Source organism: Haliotis rufescens, unplaced genomic scaffold, assembly GCF_023055435.1.
Source record: "Haliotis rufescens isolate VD_foot unplaced genomic scaffold, xgHalRufe1.0.p SCAF_19, whole genome shotgun sequence".
NCBI classification, from domain to species: Eukaryota; Metazoa; Mollusca; class Gastropoda; order Lepetellida; family Haliotidae; genus Haliotis; species Haliotis rufescens.
Window position 1 is genome coordinate 649,409 of NW_025963879.1, and position 22,292 is coordinate 671,700.

Sequence of the window (22,292 nt, forward strand, 5' to 3'; positions counted from 1 at the left end):
GTTATGAGACGCCATAAGATCACGCATATTTCAAACTGAGCTGCGATTGATGCATTGCTGAATTCCTCATATATATATTAGAATCAAATGACAAATGGTCTTTGTCACAAATATAAATAATCTGGATAAAATCAAGCGAAGGAAATTACGTGTGGAAAGAACACTGTGCTCGGAAAACTATACAACTGTACTTGTTAAAGTGTAAACAAAGCAAAATTCAGATTTTACTATGTGTAGAATTTTCTCCTATTTTTAGATATTCATTCGTCTAATTGTTGCATACTTTGGCTTGCGTTTTTGAGGATATTCATATGGAGAGTATCGTAGAACGAATTGTGGAATTAAAAATATAAAATTATACATTTCAATGATCAGGTAATTGTCTGTGAGTCTATGCACGATGTGGATGTGTTTACAGATAAAGGGCTTAAGAAGATCAACAAACCTTTCAAAGTCAAGGTTATCTCAAAAACATAGTTAAAGATAAACTATATGATATCCAATCATGGACAGCTGCGAGAGATAAATTTTCCAAAGGATCCATGTATAAAATTGTAACAAATGAATGTTTAAATTTTGAAAACTATTTCATTAATACATATGGAGACGTTTGGAAAATTTACTTCAGTTCAGAACATCTACACACAATGTACCAGCTGATATAAGAAGATGGAGGAAAATACCCTTTAACTGAAAGAAAATGCCTGCTCTGCCAATTGTATGACATAGGTGATGAATAGGTGTGTCCATTTGAAAAAGAGAGAAAACAATTCATTCATAAATATTACTATATAAAACCTAACATGTATACAATTAATTTACTTTTTAATAGCCGAAGATTAGGAATATTAAGAAAACTATCTCAGTTGTGTAAAATTATCATAAAAGTTTAAACCCGGAATGAATATTTCATAGATGTTCGTACAAATGTACAGTTGTGATCCGTTCCTGATCCGACTGCTCGGAAAAGATGTTTATGATAATGTAATAGTGTTTTCAGTTCAGTCGGAACTACTTCACCTGGACTGGCCATTATAGCATTTTAAACATTTTAACTTAACATGCATTGGTTAAACATGAACTACGGTAACGAAATTGATGAGCGGTACTCCTTTGTACTCGTTCTATCTGCCTGGTTCCGGGAGCCAAACCCCGTGTCAATGAACCGTGTCTGGGCCCTCACTGGTCCCGGGAGCACCACGGTCAGTTTTCCTCCTAAATATCACATTTGGCGGTCGCGGACACAAACAGAGTGGGAAATAATAGGCTACATACCCAGTTTACTTATGGACAGAGATAGACTGAGATGTGGCTCCCTCCACTATGTACTCGCGGACAGAGATAGACAGTCACTAAACAAGTGCATCATACAGTGTGTTTTCACTGATCGAGGTTTATGGGGTGAGTAATGCAGAGAACAGTGTGTATTCACTGATCAAGATAGATTTACTCACGGGCACACATGGAATAAGTAATGCAGAGAACAGTGTGTATTCACTGATCAAGATAGATTTACTCACGGGCACACATGGAATGAGTAATGCAGAGAACAGTGTGTATTCACTGATCAAGATAGATTTACTCGCGGGCGGACATGGAGTAAGTAAAGCAGAGAACGTTGTGTATTCACTGATCGAGATAGATTTACTAGCGGGCACACATGAGTCGAGTAATTCAGAGAACAGTGTGTATTCACTGATCGAGATAGATTTACTCGCGGGCACACATGGAATGAGTAATGCAGAGAACAGTGTGTATTCACTGATCAAGATAGATTTTCTCGCGGGCGGACATGGAGTAAGTAAAGCAGAGAACGTTGTGTATTCACTGATCGAGATAGATTTACTAGCGGGCACACATGGGTCGAGTAATGCAGAGAACAGTGTGTATTCACTGATCGAGATAGATTTACTAGCGGGCACACATGGGTCGAGTAATGCAGAGAACAGTGTGTATTCACTGATCGAGATAGATTTACTCGCGGGCACACATGGAATGAGTAATGCAGAGAACAGTGTGTATTCACTGATCAAGATAGATTTACTAGCGGGCACACATGGAGTAAGTAATGCAGAGAACAGTGTGTGTTCACTGATCGAGATAGATTTACTAGCGGGCACACATGGGTCGAGTAATGGAGAGAACAGTGTGTATTCACTGATAGAGATAGATTTACTCGCGGGCACACATGGAATGAGTAATGCAGAGAACAGTGTGTATTCACTGATCAAGATAGATTTATTCGCGAACGGACATGGAGTAAGTAAAGCAGAGAACGTTGTGTATTCACTGATCGAGATAGATTTACTAGCGGGCACACATGGGTCGAGTAATGCAGAGTACAGTGTGTATTTACGGACAGAGATAATGCTCATGATCCCGATAGACTGAAATATTGCACTATGTATTCGCGGGCAAAAATAGACTTATTAATGCTGACTACACTGTGTATTCACTGAGCGACATCGACTGAGCTATGGCAGACTGCAGTGTGTACTCAAAGACAGAGATATTGCTAACGACATTGTGTACTCACGGAAAAGATATTCCAGAATACAGCATGTTCCTAACAAACTTCGATATCAGCGACAAGTTCCGAGATGCATGTCCCTTTGATTTTTATCAGTGCTCATTTGACCACATTCATGCATGAGAAATGCAATACACCACAGAATCGTTTTCATACAATAACACTACGATCAACAAAGACATGAGCATATTATGTTCAATAATTTATCGGACATTTGACAACAATATTCGGGGTAATGGCCAGTAGATGTGTCACATTAACGTAGTTCATCCAAACTTGGGACATGTGCATCTACCATCCACCCATTTGCCAATAAAATCCATTTGAAGGGAAAAAAAACACCTCTATCATTCCAAGCCAAAGTGCATTTTATTAATCACAATTGATGGAATTATTTAATTTGACCACGTGTCACATTTCGGTGACACAAAACGGTAATACAAAAGGATTGTCCAGTCGAGTCTTGTCGAACATCTGAGTCCATCCCCTGCTGGGATCCCACGCGGATACATGGTACTATGGAAATACGTTGCTGATCAAATCACTGCTGATTTCTTCAATATCAATGATCGTATTTGTACCACGCCTGGCCCCATTGCATGTACCGTTCTGTATGATTCCCTTAAGTACCCAGCGATCTTCCTCATCTTGACACATCACCATGCCACCCTCATCTCCCTGTAACAAACACATGGGGGAAACATTTAGTGAACATTCAGTCTTTTAATGGCATTTAGAAGTGATGCACATAAGGAACAGAATTTATGAATGTCAACGTCGTTATTATGAGGAACACATTGTTTCAGAATATATACTTTTTGAACATTTATTCACATGATGAAAGAGTAAGAATATACTCCGAAACGTCGTGTTCCTCATTAATTCTCTCCCTCATTCAACGAAGGATTGCACATTATTTTCCCGAGTGAATGAAAATAAAGCTTGTGACTAACAGCATTCACCCACTAGAGAAACATAACCCATAGTTCTGTCAATATGTTATCCATTATTTATATTTAAATCAAATATTAAAAACAAAATGTAAAAACAAAATTAAAAACTCCTGATGTCGTAGGCTTATAAATAAATCTGTTCTCACCATTAAGTACAAATATCTATCTTGACAGTGGTAACAAAAGTTTTTTGTATCAAAATTGGTAAGAGTGGAATGACATAACCCGTCCTCAGCTACACAATAGACACGGAGGACATTCCAAACTTAAGAAATCAGTGACAAAAATGATGTCCGCCTTTTCAGGTGAAACAATTGAAAGCATGTGTTTGTGACAGATGGGCAGGATATGTTCACCTATAAGCAACACCTAGTGGCATCAGTATTTGGTAGTGATTCACCAACACATGTTTATGATATAGTCGCAATCGAGCAACGGACGCTGATTAGAGCAGTGATTTCTTATGATTGTGGGGAAAAAATGTCAATCGTAAGTACATACACACGACGAGAAAGACTGCCATGCATTTAAAAAAATAAGATGACCTTTCATGTCTCAATTGTGTTATCGGTATATGAAGATCTAGGCAGGTGTGGGTAAGAACGTTTGGTGCCGTTAACCATACCAACTTCACTAAGGAATGCCCTTAAAGGGATCTACTGCTAAGAAATATTAATACGATATTAATCCGAAAGGCTTCAAGTCTTTGACTTGCATAAAGAAGTGATACACATAGGAGAGAGAATTAATGTATGCTTACTCCTTCATGTGGTGTAGACACCTGATGAAGGAGTAAGCATATACTCCGAAACGTTGTGTGACTCATGATAAAGAACTTGATGTCTCAATGTGCAAGCATCGCATGAACGTCATACTGGAAAAGGAAAATCAGTGAACATCATAGGAGTGAGTGAGTGAGTGAGTGAGTGAGTGAGTGAGTGAGTGAGTTGGGTTTAACGCCGCTTTTAACATTATTCCAGTTATATCACGGCGTGTCAGCTTATTGTGGAAGGAAAGCCCGAAGTGATGCAGTTATCAGTCGTTTACCACAATCATCGGTTTCTGGCGTGACCAAGGGACGCAACTCTGCACAGCGAATCACGGCACTTTAAACGACTGGGCCACCCGTGTGTCCTTCATAGGAAGGAAACACTGAGGGTTTGCTGACGCTCAGAAGCTGTGACGTCACTGCACCTCGATATTCATCTTAAGTGTACAAATGAGCTATCCTTGATATGTGTGTGATATCCTTCTTTTTTTCCTTACCTCGCACGCGTGAACATTATCACTACCCACGTTGGTACAGAAGGTTCCTTCAGGCTGCGGCATATTTCTGCCAAAGTCGATGCTGTTGACAGCTGTACATACTGCGGGATTAAACACAGTCACTCGTCCAGCACCCATCGCTCCTGAGAAAAGACACGAACGTGTCGTTTAAATTTCATTGTATATATAGTGATGCCTTGCTAATCCAACGTAATGAACGAATTTACGAATAAACAAATCATTGTAACTGAGTACACATGGGTCAGTATGGTTTCTGGGTATGATTTAAGCACTATTCCAGCAATATCACGATAGTAGTCACCAGAAATGGGCTTCACACAATGTACGCATGTGGGACGTGACGACCGCCTCCGTGGTCTAGTGGTAGAGCGTCCGCCCGGAGAGCGGAAGGTCCGGGGTTCGATCCCCGGCCGCGATAAACAAAAAGACGTTAAAAGATGGTACTTGGTGTTACCCTGTCTGGCGCTCAGCATTAAGGGGCTAAAACAAGGACTGGTCGGCTCGGAGTCAGTATACTGTGTCTGAGTGGGATAGTCATGTTAAACTGCGGCATGGTATCTAAGTGGGCAAGACTATAAACACGCATCAGTCCGGACTGGTAGAAGCAGCCACACACACACACGTGCATGCACGTCGCTATATAAGTGCAATAATCTTGGACGCGACGTTAAACCCAATTTCACCTCACCTCACATCTATGGCGTGACGAACAAACGATTGCCACTTTGGTGACACCCCACGTACAGGATTGGGGTTCATGAATCTAAGGGTCATATTCAGACCGAATCTGGAATTCCACTTCACGATCAAGATCCTGCCATGTCAAAGGGACGCAACTACACACAACGGATTGCAGCTCATTCGAAGACTAATACCAAGTGGTAAACGTCATCACATCTGGCTTTCCGCACACATTATGAAGTGAGGTGAAGTGGTGTTTTACTGTCGCGTTCAAGATTAAAGCACTTACATAGTGACCTGCATGCATATGTATGCGCGGCTGCTGGTACTAGTCTGGAATTATGCTGGTTTTATAGTTCTCGCTCACTGAAATACCATGCTTTAGTTTAACATGGATACCTCACTAACAGATAACTCTGACTCCGAGCCGGCCAGTCAATGCTTTAACCCCTTAATGCCGCGCGCCAGGCAGGGTAACAACAAGTACCATCTTGTAACGTATTTGGGGATGACCTGGCCAGGAGATCGAACCACCGACCACTGACCTTCCGCCTGACGGCTTGGGGTACATGCGCTCACACACAGGGTACATATCACACCATATGCCCCTCGAGATCGGTTGAAAACATATACCTACCATCATTCGTTAATCTGTAGAGTTGTTCATCTGGACGATATCACCGGGAACGCCAACATCGAGAATTAAAGGTTTTACTCTTCAAGAATAAGAAATTTAAAGTCTATTCATCGACGAGAGAATCTGAGTAGGTTTTCTAACGCCTGACTCAAATATTCCAGACCAAGCCACCGACTCGAACCAAATCTAACCCGGAATCCCCACGGGGGTGTTGAGGGTGGGGGTGGTGAGGGTGGTGGTGTCGGTGGTGTAGGTTGTGGAGTGGATATTTGAAACTGATTTCATAATGGTCTTGTTTGGCATGTCACACACCAAATTCACCCGGCCTGTAAGAAGTAATACGACCGTTATAATTTAGGTATCCCTACCATCTGACGCTCCTGCCATGAAACATTGGTTTTCATTCACTACGGTACTTTCATCCGGCAGACAAGCAGGGAGCACTTGGATGCTGTAGTCTTCGACTTCATCTACCAGTTTAGCAACGACAAGGTCGAGATTCCCTGCAAACCAAATGCGCATCTTCAGCAATCGGTCATACATACATTAAATTTTCAATTTGTATCATTGTGTAAAATTGATTCTAAAAGGGCGACAATTTCCTCTTTTGACCGCCACCCCTGGAAGATAAAACTGTCAATCAGAATCAATATCGGCGATATATCGGTAGTCGGGAACTAAGGTTCAGTCGGTATATTGTCGATTATCCCAATGACTTTGATCATATCACATGTATCATTTTTACATAATATTATCTTAAAATAAATCATTGAACATTAATATCGATTCATGTGTATATTGTATTTAGGTGTGGTTTACAGATCTTTCAAATACGACAATATACCAGTGGTTTTAACGGAAGAAATCGCTCATTGTGTGTAGACATTGACTTAAATAATTAAGCCAATTTACAAAACTCAATGCCATCACCAACCCGCATCATACGTGGTCATATCGATGTCGACCCTTTTCAGTGTCCCTGATGGGAACGCTGTGGTAGAATGAAGACCAGTGATGTTGCAAATTCCAACGGCGGCGTACAGTTGAAGGCTTGCGCCAATTCTGTGACGGAAGAATCCGAGTATTATGAAGACATGTTTCCTTTCTTAACTGATATCTATTAATTCAATCGAATTCATACTTCAACATAATTTTAGGCCTCAGTAAAACATTCAAGAATTTTACGGTACCAAGTGGACGACATTTCCAAATTTGACGCATCAGTGAAAAAAATATGTCTGATGCGATGCCCTGAACCATATGTTCCCGTAGTATTTTTTCAGGTGTACAATTGAATTCATTTGCCTTGTCATGAGTGCCACCGGTAGGGCAGGATACGCTCACCTTTTAGCGACACCTGGTATGATAGTGATTCATCAACACATGCTCATGATAAAGTCGGAAGCGTACAATCGATTCTGCTTTAACAGAGATTTCTTGTGCCTATGAAACGGTTTTGTCGCTATTATTTGACAAGAAGACACGTGGTAACGATCAACGTTTGCAAGGATTTGAAATTTGGGTATCAACGTGTACTAGGCGATGTCCAACCTCTCGCCCACGAAGATTTAAACTTTATATATTAAACATTTGTCGCGCTTACATTCATCAAATTAGTTCAGAAACGAATGTCCTTGATTGTCTCCAGTTCCCACTGTGTACACGTACACACCACATACATTACCCCACACCGACTGACATTGGTAAGTCTTGAATGTTTGCCTCTTTTTGTTTTGACAGATTCTCGTGTCCCAATAGATATCCCAACATACGTTATTAATACCTAAAGCTTTGGCGTTTCGAGCATTTCGATGTAATGATAACGTTACCACTATGCAATTATGCTGAACAGGTACAGAAATTCAATTTGACGCAAGTTGCATTGCACGCATTGTCTTGATACGCACAAGTCATGCAATATTGTCATCTGGGACACGTTCCACAAAGTGATCTTAGAAATGTGAGGCAAGTTCCATTGCACGCATTGTCTTGATACGCACAAGTCATACAATATTGACATCCGGGACACGTTCCACAGAGTGATCTTAGAACAACGGCTGCTGTAGAGCTGTGTTAAAGAAAGTTAATCTAATCTTTGCAATAAGACTACTTTGTGTAACGGAACCCTGTACTCATAGAAGTCGATGATGCCTTATGGTAGCATTATCTTAAATACTTACACGGGCTCCACGAAGGATCTTAGGGTGATGAAATGCTGCTTGGAGACCAGGACGCCGCTACACAGGGGCTGGATGCTGCCCCCTCGGCCCAGGAGTACATGGACCATCCAGGGCCAAGCACATGAGAAATCATCCGGACTTAATGGATGAGTGTTCAAAACCCTTGGGGTCATAGGTAAGGCATCAAATCCACAAACTGCAAACAAACAATTGCATCATGGCAGGATTTTAATTAATTTTAATTAATTGTATCTGCTTTAGAGAAGGATCACACGAAATATAATTGAAGTATTTGTACACACACACACACACACACACACACACACACACACACACACACACACACACACACACACACACACACACACACAAGCCCCCCCAAAACACACACACACACACACACACACACACACACACACACACACACACACACACACACACACACACACACACACACACACACACACCACACACACAGAGATATATATATGTGTGTGTAGGTACAGCTCGTGTCTTTTTCAGATGTTGGTGCACAGTTCATGAACACAAGACTTTAAAGCATTTCCAGATATTTCAAACCTTGTGGTATTAACACCAGCAATGACGTAGTGGTTTCTGTTAAGAATTTCAAAATAAACTGCCGGGCAAAAGTTACATTCGTCAACAAAATGTTATGGCTCTAAAACAGTCGCCGAAGCACTGCAAACTGGGGTTCAAAACACAACCATTATAGTCGTATCAAGCGGCATGGGTTGAGTCCGGTGTTTTGAGTGGGTTGTCGATCTGAATTACGATATCACCGACAACAGATTGCCAGGCATATGACAGGCATTGAAAGCATTTAACACGGCAACTTCGTAAGCTGACATGAGGTGGGCACCCAAAAGAAAACACCGTATTGTGGCGCAAAAGGTATGTCGTCACAGCCGCATATAGAAAAAGCCCCAAAGCTCTCTGTTGACCCCCAAAACTTAACATACATTCTCTTTGTAGATTTCTATCGTGTTATCTGCACGAAATCTAATGCTACACATCCTTTGACTATTGAAGTAACCGCAACTTGCATATTATAACCTGTAATTGTAGATATAATTATGTAACTATTCCTGCCGACAATGACTGAAACAAAGCACCATTCTATGAATATTAGCTTCCGCTGTGATGCGACCGTTTCAATCAGAGGGGGTTTATTGTGATTTGATAACCTCTGATTGACCACAATCAGAATCGAGTAATTTCCAACTTCATGATAGAATTTCTTTTGCCCGGCAGTTTATAACCGCAAACATATAGACTATAACCGTAAACTTATAAGTATTTCAACCAAATATTTACAAAACTTGAAGTACTAAATCAATGACTATGTTAGTTTACATTAAAGAGATCTGTACTGAGGATATAGTTTTAAATTAATATTTATTTCTGGATAGCCAGCATTTTGAAAATGATTTAAATAGGGCATGAACATATGGCAGTCATAAAGATTCCTGGTTGGGCATTGGGATGAGTGAACTAAAGCAAGTCACCTCTTGATGGTTGAATTGCTGTGGTAACAGGTTCAGGTGTGGTTGTCGTTGGAGGTGTTGTTGTCGCTGCTGTCTCACAGCAGAACGCCCCGGAGTAGCAGTATGGGAACCCCTGATCCTTTGTTACAGACGGCCCTGGACATTGTTGCTGGCAGGAAGATCCAGGGTAAAGCACGCTGCATATCTCTGCAACAGGATATGTTTGATAATAATAATAATAATAATAATAATAATAACAACAACAACAACAACAACAACAACCACGACGACGATGATGATGATGATGATGATGATGATAATAATAACCTAATAGTGTGTGTGTGTGTGTGTGTGTGTGTGTGTGTGTGTGTGTGTGTGTGTGTGGCAATACAAACAGTTCACTTGGTGGTGGTGGTGTGTGCGTGGGGGGGGGGGGGGGGGGGGGGAGGGTGGGGGGGGCTTGCTGGGTATTAAATCTACCCAGAATTAGCGAGTGGATGTCGGATAGTAAGATAGTATACTACACTACACTATACTATAACGATAATAGTTTTACCCACAAGTAGCGACGTCTTACCCGGCTCAAACCCCATCTTATCATTCAATGTATTCCTTGACTTGTAGTAATAATATGTTGGCTTTGAACGTCTATATTACGATTAATTCTATATCAGGGGGCAGAAACGCCTGTGATGCGGGTCATTAATGTGTACCGCGTTGGTGAAACCCACGAGCACGGGTATAGTGCTGTGACAAAACCTAGAAACATACTCAGGGCGAACCGGGATTCGAACCCACAATCATAGCTTTCTTGCACGCCTGAAGAATGTAACTCTGCACAGCGCATTGCGATGCCAAAGACGATTTGTCAACCCATGACCTCAGGAAAAGCGTCTTTCAGACCAACATCATATACAAAGCTTACTCACCAGCGCCATCTGCCCCCCGGTAAATCATGCACATCGACACTAGCACTGGCAGCAGATTCATGTTGAACTTGAGAGGAAGCTTCAACGGTAAATGTTTGACATTTCCAACTATCAAATATATACCATTTCAAAAGTGACTCAGTAATGTTAAATTCAAAGGGTGACAAAACTTGATAGTCTAAGCTTGAAATAATATAAACGGACGCATGTCTAGATGTCTATAGCACCAAGTTGTGAAAGCCTCGCCTTGTATTAGAAACAAAAGGATGACGGGGCGGTGTTACGACGGATTGTTACCTAATCAGACTGCACTCTTAGATAAGCAAGTTCCATCCTTTGTGTGCGGCTGTCCATGATGCTATCCTTTCCGTGTCTTTGATAAGGAAAACTGTCTTTTGAAAAAGTCGCAATTAAATTTACGTGTTTGCAGTGATATATAAGGAGGTTTGTTTGTGTTTTAATGCAAAACGGCAAAGATGGCCCTACGTAACCTTGTGCTGTTGGTTGGTTTGGTCTCTGTGACAAGTGCTGCCTTCAGTAAGTATACGGCGTAATTTGTCAAAGCAGACAATCCGTTAGTCCAGTTTTAGAGCGAGATCCAGGTTAGTGAGAACATGGCTGTGGTATCTTTTACGAGCTTTAATTTCCTACTAAGTTTATGTCCTGAGTTAAATAAGTTTCATTTTGCTTGGGTAATGTACTGTACTGCGTTGTCCTAAAATTTACGGCACCTTATGTAATTATTGATGCCGATGTGCTCACCTGATGTAGACCCGTGACGATCCGGGTTAGAATAGGTCTTCAGCAGCACATGCTTGCCGTAATAGGTGACTATGCTTGTCCTAAGAGGCGACTAACGGGATCAGGTGGTCAGACACGCTGTCTTGGTTGATGCATGTCATCGTATCCCACTTGCGTGGATCGATGCTCATGTCAGTCACTGGGTTGTATGGTCAAGACTCGATTATTTACAGACCTCCGTCACATAGCTAGAATATTGCTGAGTGCGGCGTTAAACAACAAACAAACAAAGTAAACCTGATTTGGAAGATGGGGTATGTTAGGGAGAGTCAAATACAGTAAAGTACGGTTATAACGAACTCAAAGGGACTACTAATTTTAGTTCGTTATAACCGTAGTTCGTTATAAGCATATATACAGCATAACTACAGCAAATAGTCGGGACCAAAAAAGTATGTTCGTTATATCCGACAGTTCGTTATAAGCGTGTTCGTTATAACCGTAGTTTACTGTACATGATAAATTGGCCCTTTGTCTAAGTACATACGGGCGGAGCGGTAGCCTAGTGGTTAAAAAGCGTTCGCTCGTTACGCCGAAAAGCCGGGTTCGATTCCTCTTAAAGGGGACAATGTAAAGCCCATTTCTTGTGGCCCCGGCGTGATATTGTTAAAAGTGGGGTAAGAACGTACTCACTCACTCACTAATGGCGTATGCCCAGGACCTTGTTAAGTCGGAATCGTACTTGACGATGTATGAACGAAATAAATTCGGGATCGATATCCGGATTAGTTAGAGTACAATTTTGACCAAATCCAATGGGTTCGTCTTTCTCTGAAAGTTTTGTCACGCACTGGAAGTATGTGTGCCGGGTCTAGTTAAACATTCAATTTCGTTGTCTGGTTCTAGTAATTTCCAATTCCAGTTTCGTGTGTGAAATTAATTAATATAGGGTAATCACTAAACGCCGAGTCAGCAAAATACAAACGTATGTTAATTTGTTACTAGAATCAAACGTAGTCTGCTGTTTGCCCAGTTTCTCCTTCAGAATGTAATTAAAATAATGTATCAGCGAGTGAGAAAGTAAGTGAACGTATAAAGCCACGATAAAAAGTCCCAGCTAAACTGTCGGGCAAATGAATGTATACACCCATGTTTATTTGTTTGTTTGTTTGTTGTTTAACGCCCCACTCAGCAATATTCCAGCTATATGACGGCGGTATGTAAATAATCGAGTCTGGACCAGACAATCCAGTGATTGACATCATGAGCATTGATCCACGCAATTTGGATCGTTGACATGTATCAACCGAGTCAGCGAGCCTGACCACCCGACCCCGTTAGTCGCCTTTTACGACAAGCATAGTCGCATTTTACGGCAAGCATGGGTTGCTGAAGACCGGAATCTTCACGGGTCACCCCCATGTTTATTGGTAGCTAAAATTAAACTTACAAAAAATTGTTATTTATAGTTGATACGGGTATCATAATTGCGCTTTTGGAACTTTCGTTTGCAATGTTTCGGCGACTGTTTTCAGCCAAGTAACATTTATAAACAATTATCATAACCAATTTTCAAGTTTATTCATTTTCTTGCCCGACGGTTTATATCGCGACATCGTCACGATATGGCTGAAATATTGCCGATGTGACCTTAAACTTTAACTCACTTACTCACTTATATCGCGACAGCCTGTAACTAATTCAGTTAATCAGTGCTGGAAAATTATGATAACTAGGATATTCCATGTGTCTCGTGAAATGTCATGTTTCACTCGACACATGAAATATCATCTTAGACTATATATGTCATACTCAACGTTCAACACTCAACTGAATAATCCACAAAGTAGTCCCCCATTCGTGACAAACTCGTGTCATTCCGGGACAAGCCGAAGAGCGACTCGTGCCCCTCTCGTGTCCATTTTGGCGACTTTGTTCTGTCGAAGCGCATATGGGCATAGCTAAAAGAATTGTAATGATCCACGTATATTTCCCCCATATATCAAATAAAATTCCAGATTCTATTCAAAACACATCGAAACTTATGGTATTATACAGTATGACTGAGCATGTTTAACTGTATTTTGTTTGGGTTTAATTTTCGATGCAAGACATATGTAAAATCTAAACTTATTCCTGAGGGATTCTTTGACCGAAGTACTTGAAGCCATCCTGATTGGGTTGCAGTATTTTCTCACATAACATTTATCGATTTAGGGACGAGTCTACTGCAGATTGCGGAAAGGGGCGAGTGGGGACGAAAGATAATCCCTTTGACAAAAATATGCAGGCAACACGATTGTACAGACGTTAGACAACTCATACAATATATTGAAAACAAGATGGTGGTTTTCGACAAGTTGGAGCAAATCAACAACACTTCCATGCTGTTTGACACTCATAAACTATCGGAATAATTTGAAAACCAGGTGTCTTGATTCGAAAACGTATCACCGTCTACACGTGCGAGTGGACCCTCTTCCGATAAGCGATAACGTTATAACACTATATCCATCACGTTAATACATTGTCAGCTATTTCTGCCTGTGGCATTTCCTTCACATTCCACAGAGCCCTCAATCAGACCAAACCATTGTACAGTCGGTGATCCTTCAACAAATGTGTGAGTACATGTTCAATATTCTTTGAAACGAGGTTCTGTCTCTTTCAGACTGGTGCCGGATCTTCCACGAGGGCTCCGAATGCGTCTCTTCCTGTCCACCTGGTATAACGCCACATGATCAGGGCAAAGCCCCTTCATCTTTGTGTGACGATGGATTTAGCTGTTGTGGCGTCACCCCTGGGGAGCCAGTTGTTGACCCCAGCGACCAAACTACCTCTGGTGAGGACAATATACTGGTTATTTACACTGAACATGAAACCTTTATTGTTAAGAGAGTGAGTTATGTTTCGCTGCTTTTAGCAAAATTCCAGCTGTATCAAGGCTAGGGACACCACAAACGGCTTCACATGTTGTACCTATGTGGGGTATTTTGAATTATTTGAGTGTGTCAGTCAATGGCTTATTACACGCTTTTATTCCGGCCTTTAAAATAATGTCCTGATCCGAGTGTTGATCAACACCATTGGTATTTTTGTTTGATGTTTAACGCCACAGACAGCACTATTCCTGCCTGTAACTTGTCGAGTCTGGATTAGAGAGAGAAGTGTGAATGATTTTATGAGCAACGACCCACGCTGTCGGGGCTCGATGACTCGGAATCTACCATTCGCCGAGCCTGACCACCTGGCCCATGTTCATACGACAAGCTTAGGACCTATTGTGACCCCGATTACCCACGCCGCTGGGTTGCGATGACCAACCAGATCTGACATTATGGCCACAATGATCTCAGTTTGCACTTACGAGAAACATTGAGTGGAAATGACCTATTCTGACGCAGAATCAAAATGTGATGATTCAAGTTTAAATATGGATATCAGATTATAAATTATTCAATTGTCTCGTACATAGCATGAGTAGATCTGCCTACGTAATTTGCTCACGATCGCATACATTTCTATTCAAACTGCTTGTGTTGTTTGTTCTTACTCAAGCCTTTAAACAATAAATTATTATGCCATCGTTTTCGTATATGTTTAGGTCATAAGTTCAATTGATAGCTATGTATTAGTTAGTGATGAAATATTTTATTTAATTGAGGGGCGATGGGGGAGCCCAGTGGTTAAAGCGTTCGCTCGTCACTCGGAATGCCAGGTTCGATGACCCACATGGTACTATATGTGGAGCCCATTTCTGTTGTCCCCCTCCGTGATAATGAGATATTGCTACAATCGGCGTAAAACCATATTCACAGACTCAGTATTTATCTGAGTATATGAAATCGATACTTAACTCGTTCAATAACACGTCATACCAGGACTAGCTTTATTTGCATCAGTCAGATGTTAGAGTAGGTCAATAGGAAGTCATCCCGATCGTCATCTTAAATAACTCATCTCATTACCAGGGACCTTGCTTATAGTTTCTCTCTTTCTGCACCACTCGTGAAAATATCAATATCAGGTCACTGGATGCGAAAACATATCATCGGACAATATTAGTTTAGTATCCTCGAAATACATTCAGATTCCTTGCTTGACTTGTTCAGATGCCGACGTCTGTGGCCTGGTTGCTGGAAGAACAAGACGATCAATTGGAGGTAGTGCTGCAACTCGGTGCTCGTGGCCCTGGCTTGTGTCAGTCAGGTTCAGTTCACCTGTATTCACCAGCTCTCATGTCATGAACGCAGTTCTTGTTTCCAAAGAGCATCTTCTTGTTGATAAAAACACATTCGATATCTACAAAACTATCACGTAAGTAACTATATTTAGTTATTATGTTTGTGGTTTAACACCACACTCAGCAATATTCCACATGTATGACGGCGGTCACTAAATAATGGAGTCTGGGCCAGACAATCCAGGGATTGACATCATGAGCATCAATCTACGAAATTAGGATACGATGACATACATCAACCAGATCATCGAGCCTGACCACCCGATCCCGTTAGTCGCCTCTTAAGACAAGCATAGTCGGCGGCGCAACACAATATTAGTAATCCAGTTAAGGATCAGTGTGCACTCATTATCAGCTCCCTGGGGAGTATCATTTTGCGTTGTATATATGTTTAACTTAACAGTCTTATATACCTTAAATATTACCACTGCCGCTTATGTTAAAGACACTGCCAACTCACACACTTAACTCATTGAGAGTTAATGAATAAATATTATGTGTATGTTTATGACATCCATGTACCTCTTGTACCACAGGCCCCGTGAAGATCCGGGTTGGAATTGGTCTTCAGCAACTCATGCTTGTAAGAGGCGACTAACGGGATCGGGTGGTCAGGCTCGCTGGTTGATGCATGTCGTATCCCAAATTGCGTAGATCGAGGCAATCACTGGAGTATTTGGTTCAGACTAGATTATTTACAAATTGCCGTCGCTGAAATATTGCTGAATGCGGCGTTAAATAACAAACAAAAACAAACAAATGTTATGGTGCGGTCTTGGTGTGACAAGGTTCAGTTCGAATGTCATTGAACCCTCCTCTACTGGGTCACTGACGACCCGGTGGTCGATTCGATGTGCAAACTTCCATTCCTTAGCTGTGTCAGGATCCGCTTCGCACGGTTTCTGATCCCAAATTCAACACCATGCACAATCCTCTATGTGTCATCCATGCAATTGTTGCATAAGGGAGTTACACGTCTACAGCTGCATCAGTTGGGGCTTTCCAAACTATATAACGATAATATTGCCAATCGCGACGGTTACCCTTACTCACTGTCATGTGTTTAACATATACATGTATTCAATTAATGTTTTCAGATTTGGAGCACTTGAAGCATACTTTGGAGACTACTTCATAAATATGGATGGCGATGAAGATGAGAAAATGACGATAGATCTGGAAAACCCAGAGAATATTGGTAGAAGTTATTAATATAATAATGGCATTACTTTTTCATGCATGCAAGTTTTTCAAACAAACAAACATAATAATTAAAGACGTATTTACAGATTTAGAGTATTAAGTGGTTTCACCAATAAATGGTATCTCATTATTTAAATCCATGCAACGTTTATGTTACAGAACAGTCAGGTTTGGTGATTCTGAAACTAACCAACGAAGTAAACGTGTCGCCTTGTGTCCGTCCCGTATGTACATCTAATACAACAACTGATCTGGACATGAGTGCCTGCAAAATGGTTGGCTGGGGACGCAGAGGTTTGTTTGTTTGTTTGTTTGTTTGTTTGTTTGTTTGTTTGACGCCGCACTCAGCAATATTCCAGCTATATAACGGCGGTCTGTAAATAATCGAATCTGGTCCGGACAATCTAGTGGTTGACATCATGACCATTGATCTACACAATTAAGATACGATGACATGCATCAACCAAGTCAGCGAGCCTAACCACCCGATCTCTTTAGACGCCTCTTACGACAAGCATGGATTGCTTAAGGCCAATTGTAACCCAAATCGGTAATGTAATGAAATTTGCTTTGCTTTCTTTGTTAGATGTTTTCTTCTCAACAAAAACAAGTCTAAACGTTGTTTAGAAATGAAAGTTGATATTATCAATATGAAACTGACCAGGTAAACTTGAGAGCAAAGTGACGTTTCTATGCATACACTCGGAAAGGACTTCGAAAGAATCATCACTGTCATAGTTATACATATTGAGGGTATGGACTAAAACATATGCAGTAATTAAGTTTTGTTACTTTATACTTGTTTTCATGTAGTTATTAAGGAGTGACCTAGTGGTTAGAGTACTCACTCGTCTTGCCACAGACCCGGATCGGTTACCTACATGGGTACAGTCTGTGAAGCCCATCCTTGGTGTACCCTGATGTAACATTGCTAGAATATTGTCCCCTGATGTAACATTGCTGGAATAATGTACCCCAATATAACATTGCTGGAATAATGTACCCCGATGTAACATTGCTGGAAAAATGAACCCTGGTGTAACAGTGCTGGAATAATGTACCCTGATGTAACATTGCTGGAATACTGTACCCTGATTTAACATTGCTAGAATAATGTCCCCTGATGTAACATTGCTGGAATAATGTACCCCAATATAACATTGCTGGAATAATGTACCCCGATGTAACATTGCTGGAATAATGTACCCTGGTGTAACAGTGCTGGAATAATGTACCCTGATGTAACATTGCTGGAATAATGTACCCTGATGTACCATTGCTGGAATAATGTACCCCGATGTACCATTGCTGGAATAATGTACCCCGATGTAACATTGCTAGAATAATGTACCCCGATGTAACATTGCTGGAATAATGTACCCCGGTGTAACATTGCTAGAATAATGTACCCCGATGTAACGTTGCTAGAATAATGTACCCCGATGTAACATTGCTGGAATAATGTACCCCGGTGTAACATTGCTAGAATAATGTACCCCGATGTAACGTTGCTAGAATAATGTACCCCGATGTAACATTGCTGGAATAATGTTCCCCGGTGTAACATTGCTGGAATAATGTACCCCGATGTAACATTGCTAGAATAATATACCCCGATGTAACATTGCTAGAATAATGCTAAAGGGCGTATAAACTCTCACATGCCCTTTGGGACTCGGAGTTTGTACAGATGAATAGCAATCTTGGCTGGTCGTAAGATGGGATCGCGACTTAATGGATCGATCGGTTGGTGTCTTAGTTGATTGTATGTCATCGAACCAGGACGCCGTGGATCGTTGGTCATAATATCAATCACTGGATTATCTGGTCCAGACTAGATTATCTACAGGCCGTCGCCATATAGCTACGTGAGGACAGGTTACTCTATTACCTCTCCTTCTCTCCTATTGGCAAGGTTTCTGCATATACATGCCCCAGAAACGATATTACGTGTACGTCGCACCATGGCCGTGCTACAAGATATAGTGACCTGAAACAGAGAAACTATTTGAACTCTGCATCACATAATAACATTCTTAACATGTAGAGTGAAATGACCCGGCTTAGCATCACAGACTAATGTCATGTGTATAAGTAGACGTTTCGAAAGGCAATATTTCCAATTCGGAAGGTTGTGGAGTTCATTGTATGTTATGATCTACAATCATTTGCAGACCATTGTGACATCACTGGTTACCATGACGTTACAATCAAATGACATCACTAATGGCTCTGCTACTAAAGCTATTAGCAGTACTTTTTACACTGAAGACACTGCTAATTACTGTCTACAAATTAAAAAAGTTGATGTTGATGTTGGATGATAAATAAAATCTCACCCTCGTGTCTTTTGACATCAAATATATCAACACTCGTGATAAAAGTGGCAAAAATCCTCGGCAAGCCTCGGAAGTTTTCCACTTTTATGAACTCGTGTTGATATATTTGATATCAAAAGACACTCGGGTGAGATTCTCTATCTTTGATAATCTTATTGCATTTTCAGATAGCGGGAATGGGGAACTTGCGTTTGCAGCTGTGCCGTTAGAACAGAGTGTAACCATTCTGGACAAAGCATCATGCATGGCCATCTCAAGTGGGACTGGTATACCGTTCACGGACAACCTTCTCTGCTTGGACATGGAACAAGGTCACAGCACTACGGGGGTAATAACTTCATTTGACTATTTCAAATCTTAGAAATGACCCTTTGTTTTTTATGTGAATGTTACCTTACATAGGGGGCACATGTCCCTCGTGATCCAATAGTCAGAGGCAGCACATTTCGCTCAGGTGAGTTGCTTCCCTTAGCCGTTGCAGGAGTCGGTTATCATGTGTTCGAGAACCAAATTCGCCCCTATCCGATCGTTGCTTTGTCACTATACGGGTTTCCTCTCACATCAAACTGACACGTCGTGACACAACTGAAATAGGTTTCAAAGCCGTTTTAACCCACCTCATGTACAAAATACAGACAATAAATACTTTTTAACATAGAGACATTAATGCAACTTGTATTTACATGTTATTTCAGGATGATACTGGAAGCCCAATAATGTGTCCTGACAGCGACCACCAGTGGCATCTTCAAGGAGTTCTGATCAGAGCCAACTTTAATGAAACCACGAGGCTTGCTCTGACTCCTTCTAACGCTGTCGCTTTTAATTCTTCCTGGATCTAGGCACCGGTTCTGTTCAAATGAGATGTTGGCTGTCTGAGCTGAGAAAGACTCCACGTTTACACTATGACAACGATATTTTGACACATTGCTTTGTTGAAAATATGTAACTTCAATCAATTAAATGCATAGTCCGTACAAAAGGCATAGACGTGTGGTTGTAGTTATTTTTCAGCCTTATGTATATACAATATTTTACAACGTTTACATGTCTGTGTGCTGGTATTCCGTACAGAGATTTGTCTTAATCAAACAAGTCATTTAATCATAAATTATAACATATTGAAATATATGATTATGAACTTCTAAGAAAATGTATGTGGATACATTTATGTTACATATTATGCTATAAATAGCAATGTGACAGTACATCAAGCTGGCCTCCATTTAAAGTTAAGTCTGTTTGTGGTAGTGTCTATAATTTCGTGGAGAAAATCCGAAACGGCAGTCAGAATGAGTTAACAAATGTTAATTAATATGTTGCCAGTTCTCTGTTAGAACTACATGTTCTTGCTGACTTGAAGAAACTATGCCGCATTTGCGCTTCGAAGCAATTATTTTTACTGTTTTATAATTGCTGTACGTACCTAAGAACCGTAACGGATAATGGATTCATTCGTATGGATTCACCATAACAACATGAAACTGTTCCCGTGACAGTAATTAAAACTAAATGATGACAATTATATTTGCACTTCTATATACATTAAGAAATTCAACAACATAAGCACTAATTTTATGTTTTATGACATACCAGGTAGAGAACAAAAATCACAAAATAGCTGTGAACTGTAAATATGATGTTCTGTTTACATGGCAGACGAAATTATGATTTATATTGTGTAAAAATAATAAATAATGAAACAATGTAAATATAACTATTTTACTACTTTTAACAATGCGGGCCTTTCCTCACAGATGACACGTATAGATTTGTTAAGATCCATCTTAATTATTTCCGTTAAAAATCACGCATACCTTTTGAAGTCCTTATTAAACGAGTCGGATGTAAAACACGACCAAATACATCACCTCTTGACCAAGGCATCATGCTGCGGGCTCATTGACAACACGTCGTGAAGGAAAGTTAAAAGACATGTCCTTTAGTCAAGGGTGAGTATATATAAGAAAGTTTTTTCGTAAAAACATTATCGTACAACTCATCTTACAAACTGATCCATAACGATGTTCCACTTCACACTCAAGTGCGTCGTCCTTGCTCTGTGTCTCTGTTTGTGTGCTTGTCAATTTACCAGGCCACGAAGAATACGGAGCGGGTTTGCTGGGTATAAACAATGTCGACAATCATTTGAATCTACCACCAACGAACAGTTTTGTTCAGCGTACGGTAAGATAATTTCTTTATTTTCTTCCTCGAAAGCGGTCAATTTCTGTCGTATTCTGATTGAAATTGTTTGTTTGTTGTTACGCCACAGAACAATAATCTAGCTATACGACGACGGTCTTTAATTAATCGACATATTTTCATATTTAGTGTGTTATCAGATTTTTATCATTTTGAGAACAGGCGTTTGTAGGTGATTCTTTCCCCTTCGCGGGATCACAGTCATAGTAGAGATGTAACCTTTCTCTACGCCAAATACAATTTATTAAGGCAGGCGAAGTCTATTTTGGATACGAAAACTGTTTTAGAAAGAAAAAAAGGCCGGTACTTTGTTGGTGCGAAACAAAGATACTGCCTTACTTTGGTATGTACTGTAACAATTCGCGAGCATCTCGAAATGTTGCGCTCATACAAGTGGTTATTTTCTTGCGAAATATAAACAACAGGACAGTTCATAAACTATAGACCAATAGAAATGATCATGACATGCGCACACCAATAGGAATGTTAATGAAAATCACACACCAATGGGAATGTTCATGAAATACACACACGAATACGAATGTTCATGAAATACACCCACCAATCGGAATGTTCATGAAATACACCCACCAATAGGAATGTTCATGAAATACACCCACCAATAGGAATGTTCATGAAATACACCCACCAATAGGAATTTTCATGAAATACAAACACGAATAGGAATGTTCATGAAATACCGCACCAATAGCAATGTTCATAAAGTACATACACCAATAGGAATGTTCATGAAATACACCCACCAATAGGAATGTTCATGAAATACACACACCAATAGGAATTTTCATGAAATACAAACACGAATAGGAATGTTCATGAAATACCGCACCAATAGCAA

At 40.6% G+C, this 22,292-nt stretch overlaps 2 protein-coding genes across 2 annotated transcripts; one reads left to right on the plus strand and one right to left on the minus strand.

Moving 5' to 3' along the window:
- Positions 1-2,875: 2,875 nt before the first annotated feature.
- Positions 2,876-10,807, minus strand: LOC124116227 (chymotrypsin-like elastase family member 2A). Its single transcript, XM_048398725.1, has 7 exons — positions 10,703-10,807; positions 9,795-9,980; positions 8,269-8,464; positions 7,023-7,150; positions 6,457-6,591; positions 4,750-4,892; positions 2,876-3,208 (listed from the first exon to the last, which is right to left on the minus strand). The coding sequence occupies exons 1-7, from the start codon at positions 10,761-10,763 to the stop codon at positions 3,047-3,049; spliced, it is 1,011 nt and encodes a 336-aa protein (XP_048254682.1). The 5' UTR covers positions 10,764-10,807; the 3' UTR covers positions 2,876-3,046.
- A 366-nt stretch (positions 10,808-11,173) lies between these two features.
- On the plus strand, positions 11,174-20,214 carry LOC124116228 (transmembrane protease serine 9-like). The gene is made up of 7 exons (XM_046477481.2): positions 11,174-11,239; positions 14,115-14,285; positions 15,556-15,760; positions 16,784-16,884; positions 17,049-17,183; positions 19,396-19,556; positions 19,924-20,214. The coding sequence occupies exons 1-7, from the start codon at positions 11,179-11,181 to the stop codon at positions 20,068-20,070; spliced, it is 981 nt and encodes a 326-aa protein (XP_046333437.2). The 5' UTR covers positions 11,174-11,178; the 3' UTR covers positions 20,071-20,214.
- The last annotated feature ends 2,078 nt before the right edge of the window (positions 20,215-22,292 follow it).